The sequence below is a fragment of the Neopelma chrysocephalum genome, unplaced genomic scaffold, assembly GCF_003984885.1.
Source record: "Neopelma chrysocephalum unplaced genomic scaffold, ASM398488v2 Primary Assembly neopelma1_209, whole genome shotgun sequence".
Taxonomy (NCBI): domain Eukaryota; kingdom Metazoa; phylum Chordata; class Aves; order Passeriformes; family Pipridae; genus Neopelma; species Neopelma chrysocephalum.
In genome coordinates, this window is record NW_020897871.1 from 964,307 (window position 1) to 982,484 (window position 18,178).

Consider the following 18,178-nt stretch of genomic DNA (forward strand, 5'->3'; position numbering starts at 1 on the left):
CTGAAGTGAGTTTTTGGCATGTGTTTTCTGTACACTGTTACAAAAGCTGATGTGCTCAGAGTAAGAAATAGCACAGGTCACTGAGTGCAATCACATATGAGTTACATATATTGTGTGCATTGGGAGGCAAAAGGCTGATGTGAACCCTCTTTCCTCTTGGTAACTGAAAAGCAAGTCTTTGGAGTAAGATGTACAGAATTAGTTAAAGTACATACATAAGGCTAAAAAATGTTTCTTTGCTGAGAGAGCATACTGAATGTTTAATTTTTTATTTTATTATTATATATAAATAACATCAAATATAGAAATAGTAAATATACAGAATATTAAATATACTAAGGATGGCATTAATAATTGAATATTATATAGTGGATATTCCATATTAATAAATAATTTATATGAAATATTAAATATATAAGTGATTTTTTTTAATTTACTCTTGGGAAAATCCTCTTCCTCCCCCAGAAGCCTTGCTAACACTTGGGCCCCCATGCTGTTCTCTAAATGGAGGATGCCACACAGGGACCTGGTGCAAGTGCAATTCCCTAAGGGCTCTGCCAGGGAACAGTTCACCTCCTGCTCTCCAGTGTTCTCCTTGGAAGGGCCCTGCAGCCTCTCGCCCGCTGCCAACCAACGTTTGGTTCCCGAGGTTTCTGTCTTTCAGAACAGAACAAGAACACCAGTGTTCTGGAATGCTGCTCACCCCAGTGCCACTTTTCCTGTAAGGCAGCATAACTGCTCAGAGCTGGCAGTTGTCTTGCTTTGCAGGATTTTTTGGTAAAACAACTCTTTGAGAAGATAGCTGATGTTTTGGACAGAAAAGAGGCTTCTGGGGTTTTTTAAGTAGCGTGTTTCAACCACTCTTTAGTCCCAAAATTTTCATCGGTGTCTTGGAAACTATGGAACACAGTGTTTGCATTTAGAAAAGGTATTTCCTCCATGAGGTATATACTGACACACAGAGTAACCCACCCTTCCATTTGTTTAAAATGTGAGTGATCCTTGTGCTGGGCAGCAATCAATTTTGCAACATTATGGACTTTTCTGGCTTGGATCCTCCTTATAGAACACACATGATTTTTAGCCTTCATTGATACTAAAGTAAGTGTAATTGGCTTGTAAATGCACTGGACTCCTTTTGGTGTGGGTTTCGTGAACAGAAAATGCTTACCTTAGCAGCAGATTGGGTGCCAATACTTCAGAGAGAAAACAGTCTCCTCAAAGCCCACTCTGTTCCAAAAAAGTGACCGACTCCTACAAAAATGACGAATTAATTAAATTATTGTAAAACAACTTTCAGCGTTGGTGCAGAAAGATCAGCTAAATAAGCAGAAAACCACTTGGTCTTTTGTGTGTGTGTCAGAAGCTCAGTGACTTTGGGTTTTGATCAATTGTGCTGTTGAATCACTTTGGATGCTGATTCAAAAGGGCATGTTGCTGAAAACCACAGCTGGCATTAAGATAGTTTTCTAGATTAGATGATGGATTGTATTTCAGAAGTGTATTGTGCAAACTGGGCACGAAAGTTACTCTTGACTTCATCATTATTTCATCGCCTTTTTCAGACTCACTGAACTCGAAGCAAAGGAAACGGCAGACTACAAAAATTGTTTGAAAGTTCCTCCTAAACTTCATGAATATGACCTAGAATATGCAAGTTCTTATTTTGGGAGAATGAACAGACTTTCCGGAACACAGTACAATATGTGACAATGATTGATTGGTTTAAATGAATGCTTTTTTTTCTTGTCTGCATCAATTTTATTCCCATGTGTTTGTAATTGTTCAGGATTTTTCAGAGTCCTGTTCTAAGAACGAGGCTAACTGGAAATGCAGCTCTTAGATTTTTCCAGTGCTTGAAGACCACTGTTTAAGCATTACATAGCCCAAAGGAAATGTCTGGTCTATCACTCTCTGATGACGAAATTTAGTTAAGGTCTGGTGATATATTGTTGAAGTATGCACAGACTGTTATTGCTTCCTGCCAGTGGTCAAGGAAGTGATTTAAATATTAGAAAGCAGGGACAGAATGGAAAGTAAGGTGTGACGGGCTCAGTTTTAGTCAGAGGGGGCTGCAGTTCTGAGAGCAGAGGTGCCAAGCTGAGCTGATGCTGAGTGGTGAGACAGAAACGCAGATAAAGGCCAGGTGCAGGTATGAACTGCCTGCAGTTGTGTTGGCTCTGGTACTCAGGGACAGACCAAACAGCAGCAGTGTCCAGAAACAACTATAAATGTTCCTGAATCTACTATTTCTGATACAAACTGGCTGATTCTGTGGAGACTTAATACAAATATCCAGGTATATTCACTCAGTTTTCACAAGTCTTTCTGGTGAGGAAAGAAACAGAAACATTCACCTTCCCCAGGTAACTGGCACGGCTACAATCCTGCTGCAGGAGAAATTCTGGCAACCCTGCCACAGTAACTTTAACTCAGGCTGGCTTAAAGTAACAGGTGCAAACTCCTTGCTTAGGGGGAAGAAGAGAAAGACCCCAAGAACTGTCCTGCTAGGCCCATCCAATGGTCACTATAATTCAGTATTCCATCTCTGACTAATGGCAATATGAGAGGATGTCAAGAAAAACATATTTTATGTAGTCAAATTTGATAACCATGGTACTTTGGTGTAGTACCCAAAATAGAGAGTCCTGATTAGTGAGAATTTCCTGAAATGTTCTACTTTTCTCTTTGGACTTCTACAGAATGGAGAAAATTCTGGTTTGGAAGGCCAAAATAACAATTTAAAAAAAAATAAATTGCTAATTAGTCATCAGAATTACCAGGAATGTTTGCTCTCACAATTAAATTTTAGTTCTGAATTAGAATTTCCTGTTCTGTGTGTTGTACTAACTTGCAGCAATGAGCTGGTAACTCACAGGAAACAAATTTCTTGGTGCTGCTGCAGAAAAAGCACAGGAATTGTGATGGGATCAGTGGGATCGTGGGGCTCAACACTGGCAACCTGTTGCTGAGAAGTAAAACGTGCCCATTTTGCCTCTTTCATGGCTTTTTAAGAGAAAGTGTTAGTGAAGGTTTCCCATCTTCCAACCGGAAAGCAAATGGAAACACATTCCTCTGGATTGCTGAGTCACCCGGACACCCCGAGCCAAAAGCTGATGCAATTCTCCTTTTATCACCGGAAGATCTCTGGGTAATCACAGACACACCTCTTATTTCAATAGCTTTGCTGAAGGACTCCCGATTCCTCAGACCTAACCCAGCGTGTACAAATCACATTCTTGTTTTCTAATCCCAATCTCTAAGAATGAAGGTTTAAAATTTGAATGACAGATATCTAAGGAAATTTCTGTCTTTTGCCGTGGAACTGTAAGGTGGCTTGTGCACAGAAATTCAGGGCAAAATCACTTCTAAGAATGGAAAACTATTCTAATATTTTGATGTGTATGTAATTCTTAACACTAGTTGAAAGTCTTTATTGTGGCAAACAGCACAAAATTATCTCTTTTTAATTGTAGCAGAAATTATTTAAACTTTAACTGAGTGTAAAACAACAAATTCTCCATTTTCCGTCACTTTTCTGATTTTGTACATAACATCAGATTGTATCATTTTAATTAAGTAATTTCTCTTTGTGACTAAGTTAATAATGTTTTGTTACCAATGGAATGAGGACCAGCAATGTTGTTTTGTTTACTTTGTGATCAGCTTGATTCAGGAGAGACAAAACTGTCCGAAGAAGGTTAAACTTGACCTGGTAATAATTGTGATAAAAATTGTTCTGACCTCTGCATCAAAAGAATAAGCTCAATGTTAGCAAAATGTTAAACTGGCATTTAAGTTGACTAATGTAAATGAAAAGCTACAGGCATTTTCAAGAGAGTTGAGAGAAATGAGAGATCAGTGTATTGCTTGTTTTACTGTTAAAAGCTCTACAGTTTAAAAAAAAATTGATCCTCCTTCTTCCACACCCGTCTGCCATAATTATGTAAAGAATCTGGATTATGCTTCCGACTTGATTTAACTGTTTTATAATAAGTCACAAGCATACCTTGCCTACTTGATGATATTCCTTTAAGGCTGTGCCAGTCTTTCCATTATTAAATCATGTTTAGTGTTATGTACTGGTTGCCTAAAAAAAAGTTCATTTCAAGCTTGAACTTGCTACACATTCTCAGTTAGCCATATGTGTGAAGGAGCACAAAACCCATCACTACTGTTTAGCAACTTAACACACTATTTTCCAGTTTAATGTAAATTTTGGCTTTTTAAAAATGTTTATCACAATGAGGTCTTTAGTGGGTTAATGGGGAGAAAAAGCACGAAAATAATGATCTGTATTTTGTAACTATCCATATTTTGTGACTATGATCTCTGTGTTACCCCTATATGTTCCTCTCTTCCCACACCCCATCATAAATCTGACCATCCATAGAAACCTGAGTTTTGGTTCGATCGGGAAGAAAGCAACAAATGAGGAGAACTTGTGTGTAGGGAGTGGGAAGGATTGTAAGTTATAAACACAGCAGTTCAGATACACAGGTAGGAACAGGAGTCCAAGTTGTCCCCTCTGCTATTGACTTGTTGGTTTATCTGAATTTCAGAATTAGATGGAAATTGAAAACATCTGTGGGCCTTTTTCTAACCTTTTTGGGTGCAGATTTTCCATACACATCACCCGTGTCTCACCCCACATCCCAGAGGAACACAGGGGCTTTGCAGCTCAGTATGACTGACCAGTCCTCAGAAATTTTTAGTGTGGAATGGTCTGTGTTTTTGTAGAAAGTTTTAATAGTGGAATTAATGCTTCAGGAGTGTTCCAAATGAAACACCGAGTCCTTTATGGGTCACTACCTGGAGTTCAGAACTGGTCAGTGCACCTGCTCCCTTTCCTCTAAGTTCTTTGCATGACATACTGAAGGTCAGAAAATGTTGATTTGAAATATCTACACCTCAAAAAGATGGACCAAAACACCTCTGAAAAGAGTTACTGTAGGGATAGCAAAATTCCTCTTCCTGGCTTTGTCCTGAAGAACAAGTGTCCAAGTAACTTTATCCAGCAGCTCCATTTCCCAGTGTGCTTCTGCTGACTCCAGCAACATCCATTTTTATGTCTTCAGTCTAAAAACTGACCTGCTCTGTAGTCATTCTTGGACATAGTTATACTTTAATTCCCATTTTTCAGAATGGAATTCAAATTGAATTCAGTCTTTTCATTCAACCAGTTTTTATTATCTGCTATTTATAAAGAGAACTCAGGTCAGCTAAGCCTCCAGTTTGGTTTTTTGTTTTCTTGTTTGTTTGTTTTCTGCCTTTTTTTTTTATTTTTTTTTCTTGTTTGTCTGTTTTGGTTGGGTTTTTTTTGGAGGGTGGGAGTGGGGACAGCTTTTGTTTGTTTTTTTTTGTTTGGGTTTGGGGGGGCTGTTAACCAATTTTAGGCTTTTGCTATAGTCAGAGAGGCAGGCTAATGAACTCATCCTAAAATCTCTGCTAGGTTGATTTACTATATCTGTAGGTCTGATGTTGTGAACAGCCCTCACATCCAAGCTCTCAGCTAACTGTGCTAACGCCTAACGTTGTGTGGAATTGCCAAGTGGTCTCTTATCCAAATACTTCCTAGGCCGGGGACTGCTAATCTCTGAGATCAGGGAGACATATTCTGATGTGGCTGGAGACTCTAGACAGTTAAATTCACAGAAATCCACTGAAGGCAGTTTGCTTTTCAGATGTTGCTGAGGGCAAAATTTGGCTTTTTGCAGTTTGAGGGTGGGCTGTTTAACCTAACAAGTTTCAGCTTGTTCAATTATAATTTAACAATATATTTTCCCCATACTTGCTGTGTTCCTCCCAAGAGATGCTTGCATCTCCTCGCTGCATGAAAGGATGCCTGTATTTAATGTACATATTAAATAAGTCTGTAAATTCTCACATAATTTTACATTTAAAAGTACTATTTGAGGCGTGTGTGTATATATAATTTTGTTAGATGCATATATAGAAATAAAACAGTCTTTGCTCTTCCCTTTTGTACCTCCTCAAGACATGTAATCTACAAAGCAGGAGAATTGCATGATAAAATGTGCCAGAGTGGAATGCGTAATTATTCCAGAGGAGGGTAAGTCAGTTCAGAACTTGTACTAACATTCTTAAGGGCAGCAGGAGTCTTCTTGCCATGAAATTACATCAGCTTTCTGTGGCCCAGAGTCAATGCACATGCTTTCCCTTTCTAGTAAAAAAAGGTGTGAAAAATGCTAATGTCTTCAAAAATGTACCCTAGAACAAAGCTCAGTAAAGGAATATATATTATAGTGTGATGTTAAATTGAAGTTCACTTCCAGGTGAAGGGGAGAAGAAATTGAGACATTGTACTTTTAAAACAACCATTTTGCTTTTTCAATAGATTAAGTCATGACTTGCAAACAGACAAAAACCATCTAAATAAGAAAAAGAATGCTTCCTTGATCCTAGTTCAGAGACATTCCCATAACAGGTGGGGCAGAGACCTTTCAGTTACAGGTCTCCTCCATAGACCCAAATTTGTTACAATTCCACCAAGCAATGAGAAAAGACCTTTTCACAGTGAGTCGCAGTGGGTGCAACAACCATTTTCAAGTGCTAAAAGATGAATCTTTGGTTTGGATTGTGTAGTAACAATATCAGAGGTAGAATCCATTCTATATGGAAACCACCCAGTTCCACAGGAGTTTTAAGGTGAAGCATCCAGCACTGGCTGCTAAGATACTGAAATTGTCCCCAAGACAAACAGTTCACTGCAGCCCAGCACAGTTGGGATTTACCATCATTTCTGGGTAGTAATTAGTCCTGGTTCAGTGAGTGGATTGGGAGTGACTAATTTCCATTTCCCCACAAGGAGAGGGGAGGAAAGGAACATTTCCTTTTTCTTAAGCTGGAGTACCTGGCATTGAGAACTGTTTGGCGGATCTATTGTGTGAGACAAATCACACGTGGACTGTGAGTCCGTGTGTCACCCTGGCAGCACGATTTGTTTGCACACTAAATTCTAGTGGCAGCCTTTTCGTAGCATACTATGTTTCTTACTGCTTGAGGCCAGTGGAGTTTGTAGGCTCAGGCTGTGCATGACTGAGGATAAAAAAATTGTACATGGGGAAAGCATGCCTAAGATATCCCCATTCTCATGAAACTACAGTTACCATGGGTTGCAAAGAAAGAAAAACGTGCAAAAAGCAGAGACTGCAGCAGTTTGGCTTGAACCAGCCAGAATTATGAAGTATTTAGTGACGATAGATAGAATCAGGATAGCAATCTACTGTTTAAAGGGCCCATCTGGAAGATTTACATAATCACCAGTTGGAGAGATCTGTACAATAGATCTCCAGCTAGAGCACCCTTGGCAAGCGAGGTGTTGGCTTAAGGCATTGTGCACTTAGTGAAAGGATGCTTTGCCCCACTCAGCTTCAGGGGAGGAGGCATGGTAGGAGTGAGGCTGTGAGATGCTCAGGTTTTATTGTGGTGGGTGGGAAATAAATAAATAAATATCTATCTCCTCTCACATCAACGTATTTTTCTGGTTGTCTGAAAAATTTTGCTCAATAGCCCCAGCTCCCACAAACAAAATGTCAGGAGACTGAAATGTCAGAATTTTATGTGAAATATCTAAGGGGCAGTGGAAAAGAAGCATCAGCTTATCTTGCTTTTCCTTAGTGGCAGAACTCTTAATAGTCTAACATCCATGGTCCATGTTAGTTCTTTGGATCATCATCTTCACTGTTCTTATAGGAAAAAGAAATCCACACTTTAGGTTTTGCTACAACCTCAAAAGGGAACGTGGTACACTAATGAAGCACAGCTCCTGTTAATTTTAGTTTCAGGTATCTGAAGTACTATCTAGAGTTTCTTCACTGCAGAAATTCTGTGACTGATGGAGCAGATCGAGCTGTATAATTTTAAGTCCTTACACCACCTCACCTCTGAAAAGTGCTTGTCACTCAAACACTTGTAATAGACTTCTGAGAAGTAGCTCCCAAACTAAAAAAGGGTTAAGTACCAGCCCACATTTCTCATCTTTCTTTTCTCATCTGGAGAGACAACAGTTCTTTTGTATTGACTGTGTAGGTGTTTTTTAAATCTACAGCATCTCTTACCAAAAATTCATTCTTAGTTAAGAAAGCGAGGGAAGAACATGAACAGTCAGCTTCCATTTTTTACTGCTTACTGTCACTGCCTTCATGGTGTTGGGAAGTGCAGGCAATGATGACAACTCCAAATCTTGACTTTAAATAAAAAATGGCTCCTCAGAGCTTATGAAGCCTTGAAGTAGAATTTTGCTCGTTGGGACTAGTCAGAGAAACAGGCACGTGCGTGGAAAGTAGAAATAGGAGAGGAGAAAAACGCTGATAAAACCCATGAATAATGAGTTTGCTCCCAGTCACATCCATTGTCAGGTTACCTTCCGTTTTACCTGTTACCATCCATTACTTTTATAGAATGGAGATTTAGCTGTAAATCCAGGGACCCTCTCCATCGTACACATCCTGTACTGGGAAACTGCAGTGTTAAATGATATGAAGTGGATCAGTTTTTAAACACCACATCTACCACTGCTAAAAGAAGTTAAAACTCCAGTCCCAGTAAAAGCCACAAATTCTTTTAATTTTCTTTGTTTTGTTTAAACTGATCCTCTTTCTAATTTTTTGTATTGTTATTTGTGAGGGAAAAAACCCCTCAAACGTGTTTCTCCTGGGTTATCTTAATGTCAAACAGGGGGATAATCTTTCTGTCATTCTTCCTGGCTTATTTTAAATTTAAAGGACTTAACTCGATGCTATAGACATTATTTGAATTCTTCCTCTTTTAAAATGTGTGTCTAATAAAAGGCATTTCCATGTTGGAGACCTGTATTGTTTTTCAGAACTTAAATTCATCTGTAGTGGCACGTGTGATAGTTTAGGTGAGTTTTCTTAAATTGCTGTGAGTGAATAATCAATCCTAGTTACTTTTGGTGTGGAAAAATAAACTCTACTAGCGATCAAAATTTGCAAATGCCTCTTTGTTTGCAGCTAAACAGCTTTGTTTTGCCAGGGGAAGCACAAAGGTAGAGCTCAATTAAGTTGCCTCTTACTCTGTGTTGGAAGTTGGAATGGTTCTGAAGGATGGGACAGCTGAGCGTCCAGAGAGAAAAGGAAACTCAGTCCCAACCCTTGGCAAGTAGTGCCCTTTTGGATCACCTTTATCTACCCTGCCCAGCCTCCAGCTGGTGTGGCCCAGGTCTCCCCAGATCCCAGCTCATCCCCGCCGGCCCGTGTGGCTCTCCTGGTTCCTGAGATAGATGGAGATAGGGCTGCTGAGATACGACACCTGAAAAAGCACTCGAGAGCTGGGCTGGACTTATTCAGCCTCTTGCTTCCTTGCTGGCAGCTGCTCTTGATGGACAACTGGCTGGGAACTTTGTTTGTGGTATTGAACCGAGCAGTGGCAGCAGCCCTGCCCGTGCCCAGACAACACGCCCTGACTTTCTCAACTCTGCAAACAGGAGCTTTAGTGTACGTGAGCTGGTCATGGAGCCAACGCTGGCTCAGAGAAGGGACTTTGTTTGAGTGAAGTAGGAAGTATGCAAAGCTCACACAGTGTTTACAAAGTACCTTAGTACTATTTTGACTAATTTTTACTGGAGAGTTAGTGGTTGTTTCAAAGCTAGATTAGTCACTCTGACCATAATTACAATCTCTTGAAATCTGCTTCAGTGTTTTGAATTGGCTTCAGGCCTAATGGTCAGAAAGTGGCTCCATCTCAATCTCAAGACTAAACTTGATTAGTAGCTCTTGTAGCCTTCACACTATCCTGATTTATAAGTGAAAGATGCAAAGGATGGGGTGCCACGCACAGAAACCTGTGGCATCGTAAGCTGCGTTTGCATGGAAAGGTGCAAATGAAGTACAGCCTTTGTGTTCCTGGGCTGAGGTTCATAGAGATGAGCAACCACAGCCACTCCTGTGTTACCATTTGTGCATCCCTACACAGCATTCCACTGGATAACTGGGTGTGCAGAGCTTGCACATGAAGCTGAAGCACAGCCTCTTTAACGAAGCAAGACAAAATGGACTATCCAAGATTGAACAGACTTTTCCTAAAAACTCTTTTTTTTTCAGGATTAGTATTTTGGAGATGTGTTATAGATTGCTTAGAAATGTCTTAAACATGAAGCACTGCAGGAGGAACACAAGCAGGCACCAGCTTGTGTGCAACACGCTTTAGCACGCTCGGAGGCATAAAGAAGTTCTGGCATTGTGGAGAGGCAATGTGTTATGTACATTGTGTGGGAGGATACACCATGCAGATTTGATTGCATCATCTTGCTCTCTTTTTTCTTTCCTTTCTTTCTTATTTTCGTTCCAGATGGTAAAACAAAGACTGTAGTGAAACCCGTTTTCTCCCAGGAAGAGGTGGGAGGGAATTTTATATGAGCGAGAAACTTTGCCTCAAGTCGAAATCTGGGGCTGGACTAATGAACTACCTGTAATTCATATTGTACTAAATATTGCTGAAACTAGGCATGTACTAATCACGACACATGCCAAACTATGCATAATTACTATGCTTTCTCTGTAGCAGTAATTAATTTGTGTTAGCAACTTTGATTAATCTTTCTAATCTAAAAGTAAAGTGCCTCTCAGACATGAAAGGCTCTGTAAGTGCTCAAGGTTGTTATTGCAGCCCAGTGGAGGGTGTTTCAATCCAGTGAGGAGGACAAAGCTTGAAAAAAATCAAAGTATAGCTGATATATATGAACTAATATAAACTCTTAACTGTTAAAGCATTCTGGTTTTGTCACAGAATTCATCGACTAAACTACAGGCTTCTGTACACAGTGCATTCATCCTGAAAGAAGAGAGAATTGTCAGTGAGTAAGAGAGCTCCTCCGAGGGTCATTCCAAAGGTGAGGGACTGAGATTCCATCTTACAGAGGGCAATGCTCTGCATCTGTTTCCAATGTTGCAGTGCAAACTCACCCAGAAATTCCTTTTAGTCTTCACCTGCATTGTTCTGGGCACTGTTGTTGAACTCTGGAACAGAGTCAGTCCTCGCCGTCAGTGCCCAAAGGTGCCAACTGTGTTGGCTGTGAGGGATTTGGCCATGCTGCTTTTCAGGGAACGTGTGCTCAGGTCCTCAGCCAAGCCAAGGCTCTGACAGGCAGAGCCACCCGAGGCTCCTGTCCGAGCCCAGGGCTGACATCACTGCACAGCCAAGTTTCCATTCCTCACTGCCAACCTCCCAGCCCCAGCCAGGCTCCTCACCCAAAGGAATCCAAAACTGCTGACAGGACTGATGGCAGCAAAGGTTGACTCTGATTTACCCAGGCTTCATAAACTACCAGATCTACAGGAGCTAAAATTTCTGAGGCAAACAGATGTGTCTCTACAAACCCATTACAAAACCCATTTGGTTTTTAAGTTACTGTGGTGTTGCTCTTTTTCTCCCTCAGACATGTTAATATTACAGTTATTATTTTCTTGTTTCCCCTTTTAGCACCATTTCCTGGCAAGGAATACCGTGTCATAGGCAAAAAGACCCGATAATCTTTTGGAAATGGATAATCTAGAGATTACTAATGAACTTCAGTTTGATTTAGAATTTTTTTTTTAAATGCAGCTACTACCTGAAAGTCTGGGATTATTTATGTTTTCACAAGTTAAGTATTTTTAAAAGACGTTACTTATTAGAAAATGTAAATGTGATTCCCAGAATTTATACATTTTTTATTATGCTGATTCAACAAAGGAATTAATTGTGATAGTTTATTTTCTTACAGCTGTGGTTTGTGTCCAAATATTTTATAATCATAAAGCTACTCTTTTGATATCACTCAAAATAGACAATATATATTGACATTAAAACAAGCTTTGTAGAAGACATTTTTTTTAAATCAGGCATGGGACTTTACATTTATTAGAAGGTGTTCACAAAAATAAGGGTAACATCATGCATATTCTTTGCAACTAAACCCAGTTATGGTTACAGTTTGGAAATAAATTTAAATAGACATATGGAGATACAGTAGTACATTTACACTCTATTTATGACATTTATTGTACTGATAACTCTCAGCAATACATCAGAAGTCTACAACCAGCTGATGGAAGGATTGTATAAGGAGGAAGAAACTGCTTCAATTTCTCACATTATTTATGTGGCTTGACAATGCCAGTGTGAATTGCCTCCTAAATCTGGGAGGCAAGAACAAGTCAAGACTATACTTTTGCAGTACAAAACATTTACACACAAAATACACATGCATTGCAATGCATTGGGAATGGGTAAAGCAAGGAGAAACCCATTCCTCAATGCTTTATTAACACAATTCTACAAAGGAGTCTCAAATAGGATTATATACTTCAGTCACAGTAAGGCCACAATATTACAATGGATAAGGACCTTAGACTTCAACATTCTGTGGTAGCAACTGAACCTTTCCTTCTTTACAGATGTTTATACATGTTCATGGACGGGATCTCATCAAAGTCCTCCTGCTATTTATTTTTTTTCTGTAAGTTTAACATATTGCTTAATACAACAGTTAGCACAGTAGAGAAGGGTACTGGCACAGGGAAAACAAAACCTATGGAACATTCACGGAGTTTTCAGACTATATGTTGGGTGCATTTAGATGAAGCTGGCTAATCAGAAAAGAGACTAGCAAAGGATTTCCTCAAGTTTCGGATGGTTTCAGCTTTTGCTTCGTCTTCATTCACAGATGACCGGAAGAAGGAGGATTCTGTGAAGCTGAAGGCATTTGTCAAAGACTGCGACTTGCTGCAAGACAAAAACACAACAGGTTTGGTGTGGTCACATTGTCCCCCAGCTTCTGTCCACTCAGCACTTGTGCCAGTGAGGAGAACAGGAAAATCACAGACTCACAGAATGTGCTGAGTTGGAAGGGACCCACAAGGATCATCCAGTCCAACCCCTGGCCCTGCACAGGCCCATCCCCAAGAGTCACCCCCTGTGCCCCAGAGGATCATCCAAACCCTCCTGGAGCTCTGGCAGCCTTGGGGCTGTGCCCACTGCCCTGGGGAGCCTGGGCAGTGCCCAACCAGCCTCTGGGGGAAGAATCTTTTGCTGAGATCCAACCTGACCCTGCCCTGGCACAATTTCAGGCCATTCCGTAGACAGTGAACAAAATGGGCATTGACCACAAGCAACACAGTTATGGGCAACCCACTACATTCATCCTGCACTTTGACTTAATATCTGAGGAAAATATTTTTTTAAGGCACACACTGATGGTTTGTTTTCTTTTTACAGATCTGAAACATTGTATTCCAGTAAACTGGATGGTGTAAATTAGAACCTGAGGGAAATGGGGGCCTGCCTACTAAATCTAAATCACAACCAAACATGGACGACTAATAATTGGGTTTGTTAAGGCTGCAAACAATTATGCACAAAGAAAAATTAGGTATATTGGCAAGAGTTTGAAGAATGAATCCGAAAGTTGTAATGTGCTCTCTCTTTCTCTCTCTCTCTCTATATATATATGTTGGACATTAGATCCTTAATGGAGGCTTAATGACAGTTTATAGCTTTAAAAAATACTGCAAATCAGATATAATTTTTCTTGCCTATAGGTAGTTAGTCTAGCAATGCTACTCCATCCTTAGTGCTATCATGTAACTTCTGTGTGAGTTTCCATAAGCGTGAAACACATAACACACAAGGAAAACAAGAAAGAAAATAGCTAAAATTTAAATCTTTAACTCCTGATTTGTCAATTAAAATAATATCTAAAAAATAGGCTTGAATTTAAATAGAATACATAATTGAGTTACAAACTTCTTACAAAGACATCCCTCCATTAGTAAAACTAGTTAACTGATTTCATTTTTATCTCAGTACAATAGAATTCAGTTTTGGCTATAGTAAAACTGAAACACTTTTCTTATTCTGATTGCTTGAGACTCTTCATGGTTTGCAGCCTCTCTACTTCTAAACTAATAATGTACAGCAAACAGTGCTACAGGCGTTTTAGGTTTTTCATAAATTATAGTTGTGCTAATGAGAATAGACTGATAAATGTTTGTTTGTACTCACTGAAAGAGGGAGGGTGGGAAGCAGCACTTGACTTGATTAGTAACACAATAAGTAGCCTAATTAAATATTTATTCACAGATTAATAACATGTACATACAGGTTAGGCAACAGCATGTGGGTGAATACAAAGCATACACATGCAAATAGAGTTAATCCTACAGGCAGGAGATCTGAGCCTTGGTGTGGATGTAAAACTGCTTCTGAAAGTCAGAAAAACTACTCTCATTATGACTTACATCTTAAAAACTTTAATTTCTCCTTTGTTATTTTGTTTTAAATAGACACTCTTCCATTTGAAGAAGAGAAAAATGAATCTAGATGTGAACAAAGAACTAAAGGGAGAAAGCTGGAAATGAGTATATGGTACAGTCCTGTAACTGTTCTTAGCTGCTTCTCTTCAATGTCAGGAGTTGTCAAGTTTCAAACTACAAACTAGTTTCCATCTTGCTTAAGAAAATCGACCTCTCTATTCACTATGTATACTTAAATGAAGGATCAATGAACTTTTTTATGATTATAAAACAGAATAAAGAAATACATTGTCCTGTGAAGGCAAGGAAAATACCCTCATCTTTGCAAATTGTCATCTAACGTCTCTCTGCCACTCAACGGGGCTCAGGGGAGGACTCAGAGTTGTTTCCCACCACTGTTAACATACGAGTGGGTGGAACAAGGGGATCTGTGTTCCTGGGATGAAACAAAGCCTACATGCCAGTCTTTTATGTACCAAACTAAGGAGAATGTGCCTGTGATTCCACCAGCAATAGGATTTATGTGCTGAAAAACTGCAAATCATTGCTAAAAACTTCCCCAAGTTTTCTGTTTCTGGCTGGGTTTAAGCTGTGAGGGGGAATCCTTTCCATATTCCTTACTGTAAGGAATCTTCCAGAAGTGAGATACCCAGAGACTGTTTTGTGCAGCCTTTTCTGTGCATCACAGTCAGTGCCACCACCCAAACATGGACCAAGTGCAGCTGTAAAGAAACAATTTGGCAGCCACTGTCCAAAGTGTTCACTGGGATTGTTTCTGAGATAGGCCTTTGGAAATGGAATCTGTTGTCTGAGTGACTGTAAGGTTAAAAGTTTAAATAGATAAGACTTCCTCTTTGTGTGCAGACTTATAGCACACCCAGCTTGTGAGTCAGTGGCACCAAAAGGAGGAAACAAAGAGGAGAAAGACGATGTGTTTTCAGACCTCACTAGGGCAGAGATTGCACAACTACTAAATGAAATTTTGTGCAGTGCTTAGGATATAACAGATGATACTGAATTACTAACCATAAACAGGTATCACAGAATCACAGAATACACCAAGTTGGAAGGGACCCACAAGGATCACTGAGTCCAACTCCTGGTCCTGCACAGGACCACCCCCAAGACTCACACCATGTGCCTGAGAGGATCATCCAAACACTCCTTTGAGCTCTCAGGCTTGGTGCTGCTCCCTGGGGAGCCTGTTCCATCACCCAAAATATTAAAATACTTTGAATATTTTGAAATACTTTAACCTCATTTTAAACCTGCAAATATAAGTCCATTTTTTTCCTGAATATTAGCCCAACTCCCAATTTACAGATATGGCAACAAGATCTGTGTTACGAGGAGAAAAGAAAATGGATAAAGCAAATCTTACTTAAGTTGTGGATGAGATTGAGGCTTCTGCTGTGGAGCAGGCTGTGGAGCTGGCTGTGGAGCTGGCTGTGGCTGTGGCTGTGGCTGTGGCTCTGCTTCCTTTGATAATCTGGTGCTGGGAGGACCTTGAGCCTGGGGCCGTGGCTGCTGGGTGGTGGGTCCGGGTGGCCGCTGTGGCTGGGAAGTTGAGGGCTTTGCTGACTGCCCAGGGGGGAACATGCGCTGGGGCTGCAATGGCTCCTGGCTTTGGGATTGCATTCCTTGGGGTTGCACTGGGCCCCCTAGGTTCAGCACAAGAAAAACTTCATAATCTTATAGTTTCAAAGAGTCCTTATTAGACTTCATATCCAACACTTTAAAATAATCCTCGAACGTGATTAATTCTACTTCTGAGGCAAAATTCTATTAATATGGATCGTACTGTCATGTAGTCAATACTACTAATCACACTCGGTACATTAGTAACTTGCTTGGAGCACCCATGATTCACCCTTTAAATTGCTAAATAGTACCCAATTTATCCCAGCAGTAGAGGTACTGACTTCAACGGAGTTACACCCAGAATAATGTTGGCTCGAGTTAAGGAGAGGCTGTGAAATAACAGTAATATCTATTTCAGCAATACAGTTACTATTTTCTGTGTAGTTACTGCAGTTTTGTTCCTCCAAAGTTTTAAAATTTTTTCTGTAATAGTCCTCTCAGATTCACTCTTACAGCAGTAAAACAACTTTATACTGAAATTTTCTGGCTAATTTAAAGTATTTTAATAACTTACTTAACCCCTTAGTGAGATATGTCAAGAACATTACAAGAAACACAAGAAAGTCATTACTAATTCTTCACCAAGATGATCTTTCCACTGAAAAGGAAGGATCCTAGCAAGCTACTGCATTAAGTGTGAAAATGCAACGTGTAGTAGAGACTTAGGTTGTGAAATCCATGGCTGAAAGATGCTACATCATCATACAGCAGGGTTTTTTCTGCTTTCTGACTGAAATAGTGCTGTGTCAGATATCAGTGGGCTGCTTTTATCTCATATCCCATGTCTGATTGTGGTTTTCTGGACTGAATGTTGTAACTGAATCTTAATTCTTGCATGTGACATGCACACAGGACACCTGCCTTTAGGGGAAGAAAGGATGGGGTGAAATTCTGAGTATTTGTTTGTATCATGTTTCACTCAGGAAAAGGGCCTTGCTGAACAGTAGTAGAACACAACTGATCTAGATGTTCCAGATATTTGGGAATTTTTAGTCTTACACAGATATTTAGTGCAAGTAAAAGACTTCATCTACTCAGGTCTTAAAAGAAAACCTTCGTATCTGGAGGTACCACTGCAATACATGTGGTTTTTTGGTTTTAAATTGCTAGTATAGTCAGTTTTCCCCTTGCTACATGAGATTCCAGCGTATGTGTCTGACAACAGCATGTGCTAATGCTTCAGTAAGTTTTCATACAGTTGTAGCAGTGTGTTAGTGTGGTGTAGAAAGATAAATAGCACGTACTGTATGTTAAGGAATGTGCCTTCATTGTTTATTAATTTGAACCACTTTTGTAGGAAATATTTGAAGGTGATAACATGGTCTTGCAACATCTTAATAAGGATCATTTTCTTATTAGTCTCCTTTCACTCAATATTGAAACCCAGAAAGGTTTCTTTCCCCCACTTGTACATACAGGCTTGAATGCCAGAAACTTTACACTGAAGACAGATATAACTTTCTTTTATTGCACATTAAGCTGTACAAGATATTTCACATAAAAGATATACTGCTGTCACATTTCCAGCGTTTGCTCACTTTCTTGCAGCTGGGTTGTACAAAAGGCAACAATCATGAAAGAAACTTTTACCAAAAATAAGTCAACAAAACTGAACATTAAGCCTACACTGTAAAACATCTGTTCCCTGTTACCCACAATATTGCACCTAAGCATGCTGACATGCAGAGAGACATTTTGGCTTGTGTCTTGGCTGTGGGATGTAGGAATACTGTGTGCCCCTGCAAATCCTTGACAGTCAACAGGCTGAAATCCTGCCTGGAACACCCTTCTGTTCACACACAGCACACAAATGTCGTGTGAAAAGCACTTGTGATCACTGGTACTACTCCATGCAAAAAAAAATACCAACTGCTTGAAAGAAAATCAGTCATCAGATTCATTTCTCCACCCCAGGGCAGTATGGTTTCTTCACTTTTAGGGTGTCTGGAGGGAAGGATTTGTGAACCTGATTCTAAGTGAAATTTTCTTAATATAGAACAAAACAGCCAATGCCATCATTGGAATGCTCACTGACCCAGACAAATGCTGATCACTAAAGCAAAATATTCATGTAATTTACTGATAGGTAGTAAACAGTAGCACTTACCACAAACATTTAAATAGCTAATAATGCATACCTTAATTCTCATCTCACCAGCCAGCTTGTACAAATAAAAGAAACACTAAGAATGATGAGACTCACTGATAATTTTTTCCAGTGCTTGTAGGGAAAACAGAAGTAGAACATAAGGCTGTTTTCC

General features: G+C 39.8%; 1 protein-coding gene across 1 annotated transcript in view; it reads right to left on the reverse strand.

Annotated features, from left to right (window-relative positions):
- Window positions 1–11,676: 11,676 nt before the first annotated feature.
- SYN2 (synapsin II) overlaps window positions 11,677–18,178 on the reverse strand; it is a 175,226-nt gene continuing 168,724 nt past the window's right edge. Inside the window, exons 12-13 of the mRNA XM_027703173.1 lie at window positions 15,658–15,937; window positions 11,677–12,747 (exon numbers count right to left, since the gene is read on the reverse strand). Coding sequence (XP_027558974.1) covers window positions 12,612–12,747; window positions 15,658–15,937 — 416 coding nt within the window. The 3' untranslated portion in view covers window positions 11,677–12,611. The remainder of the gene's footprint in view (window positions 12,748–15,657; window positions 15,938–18,178) is intronic.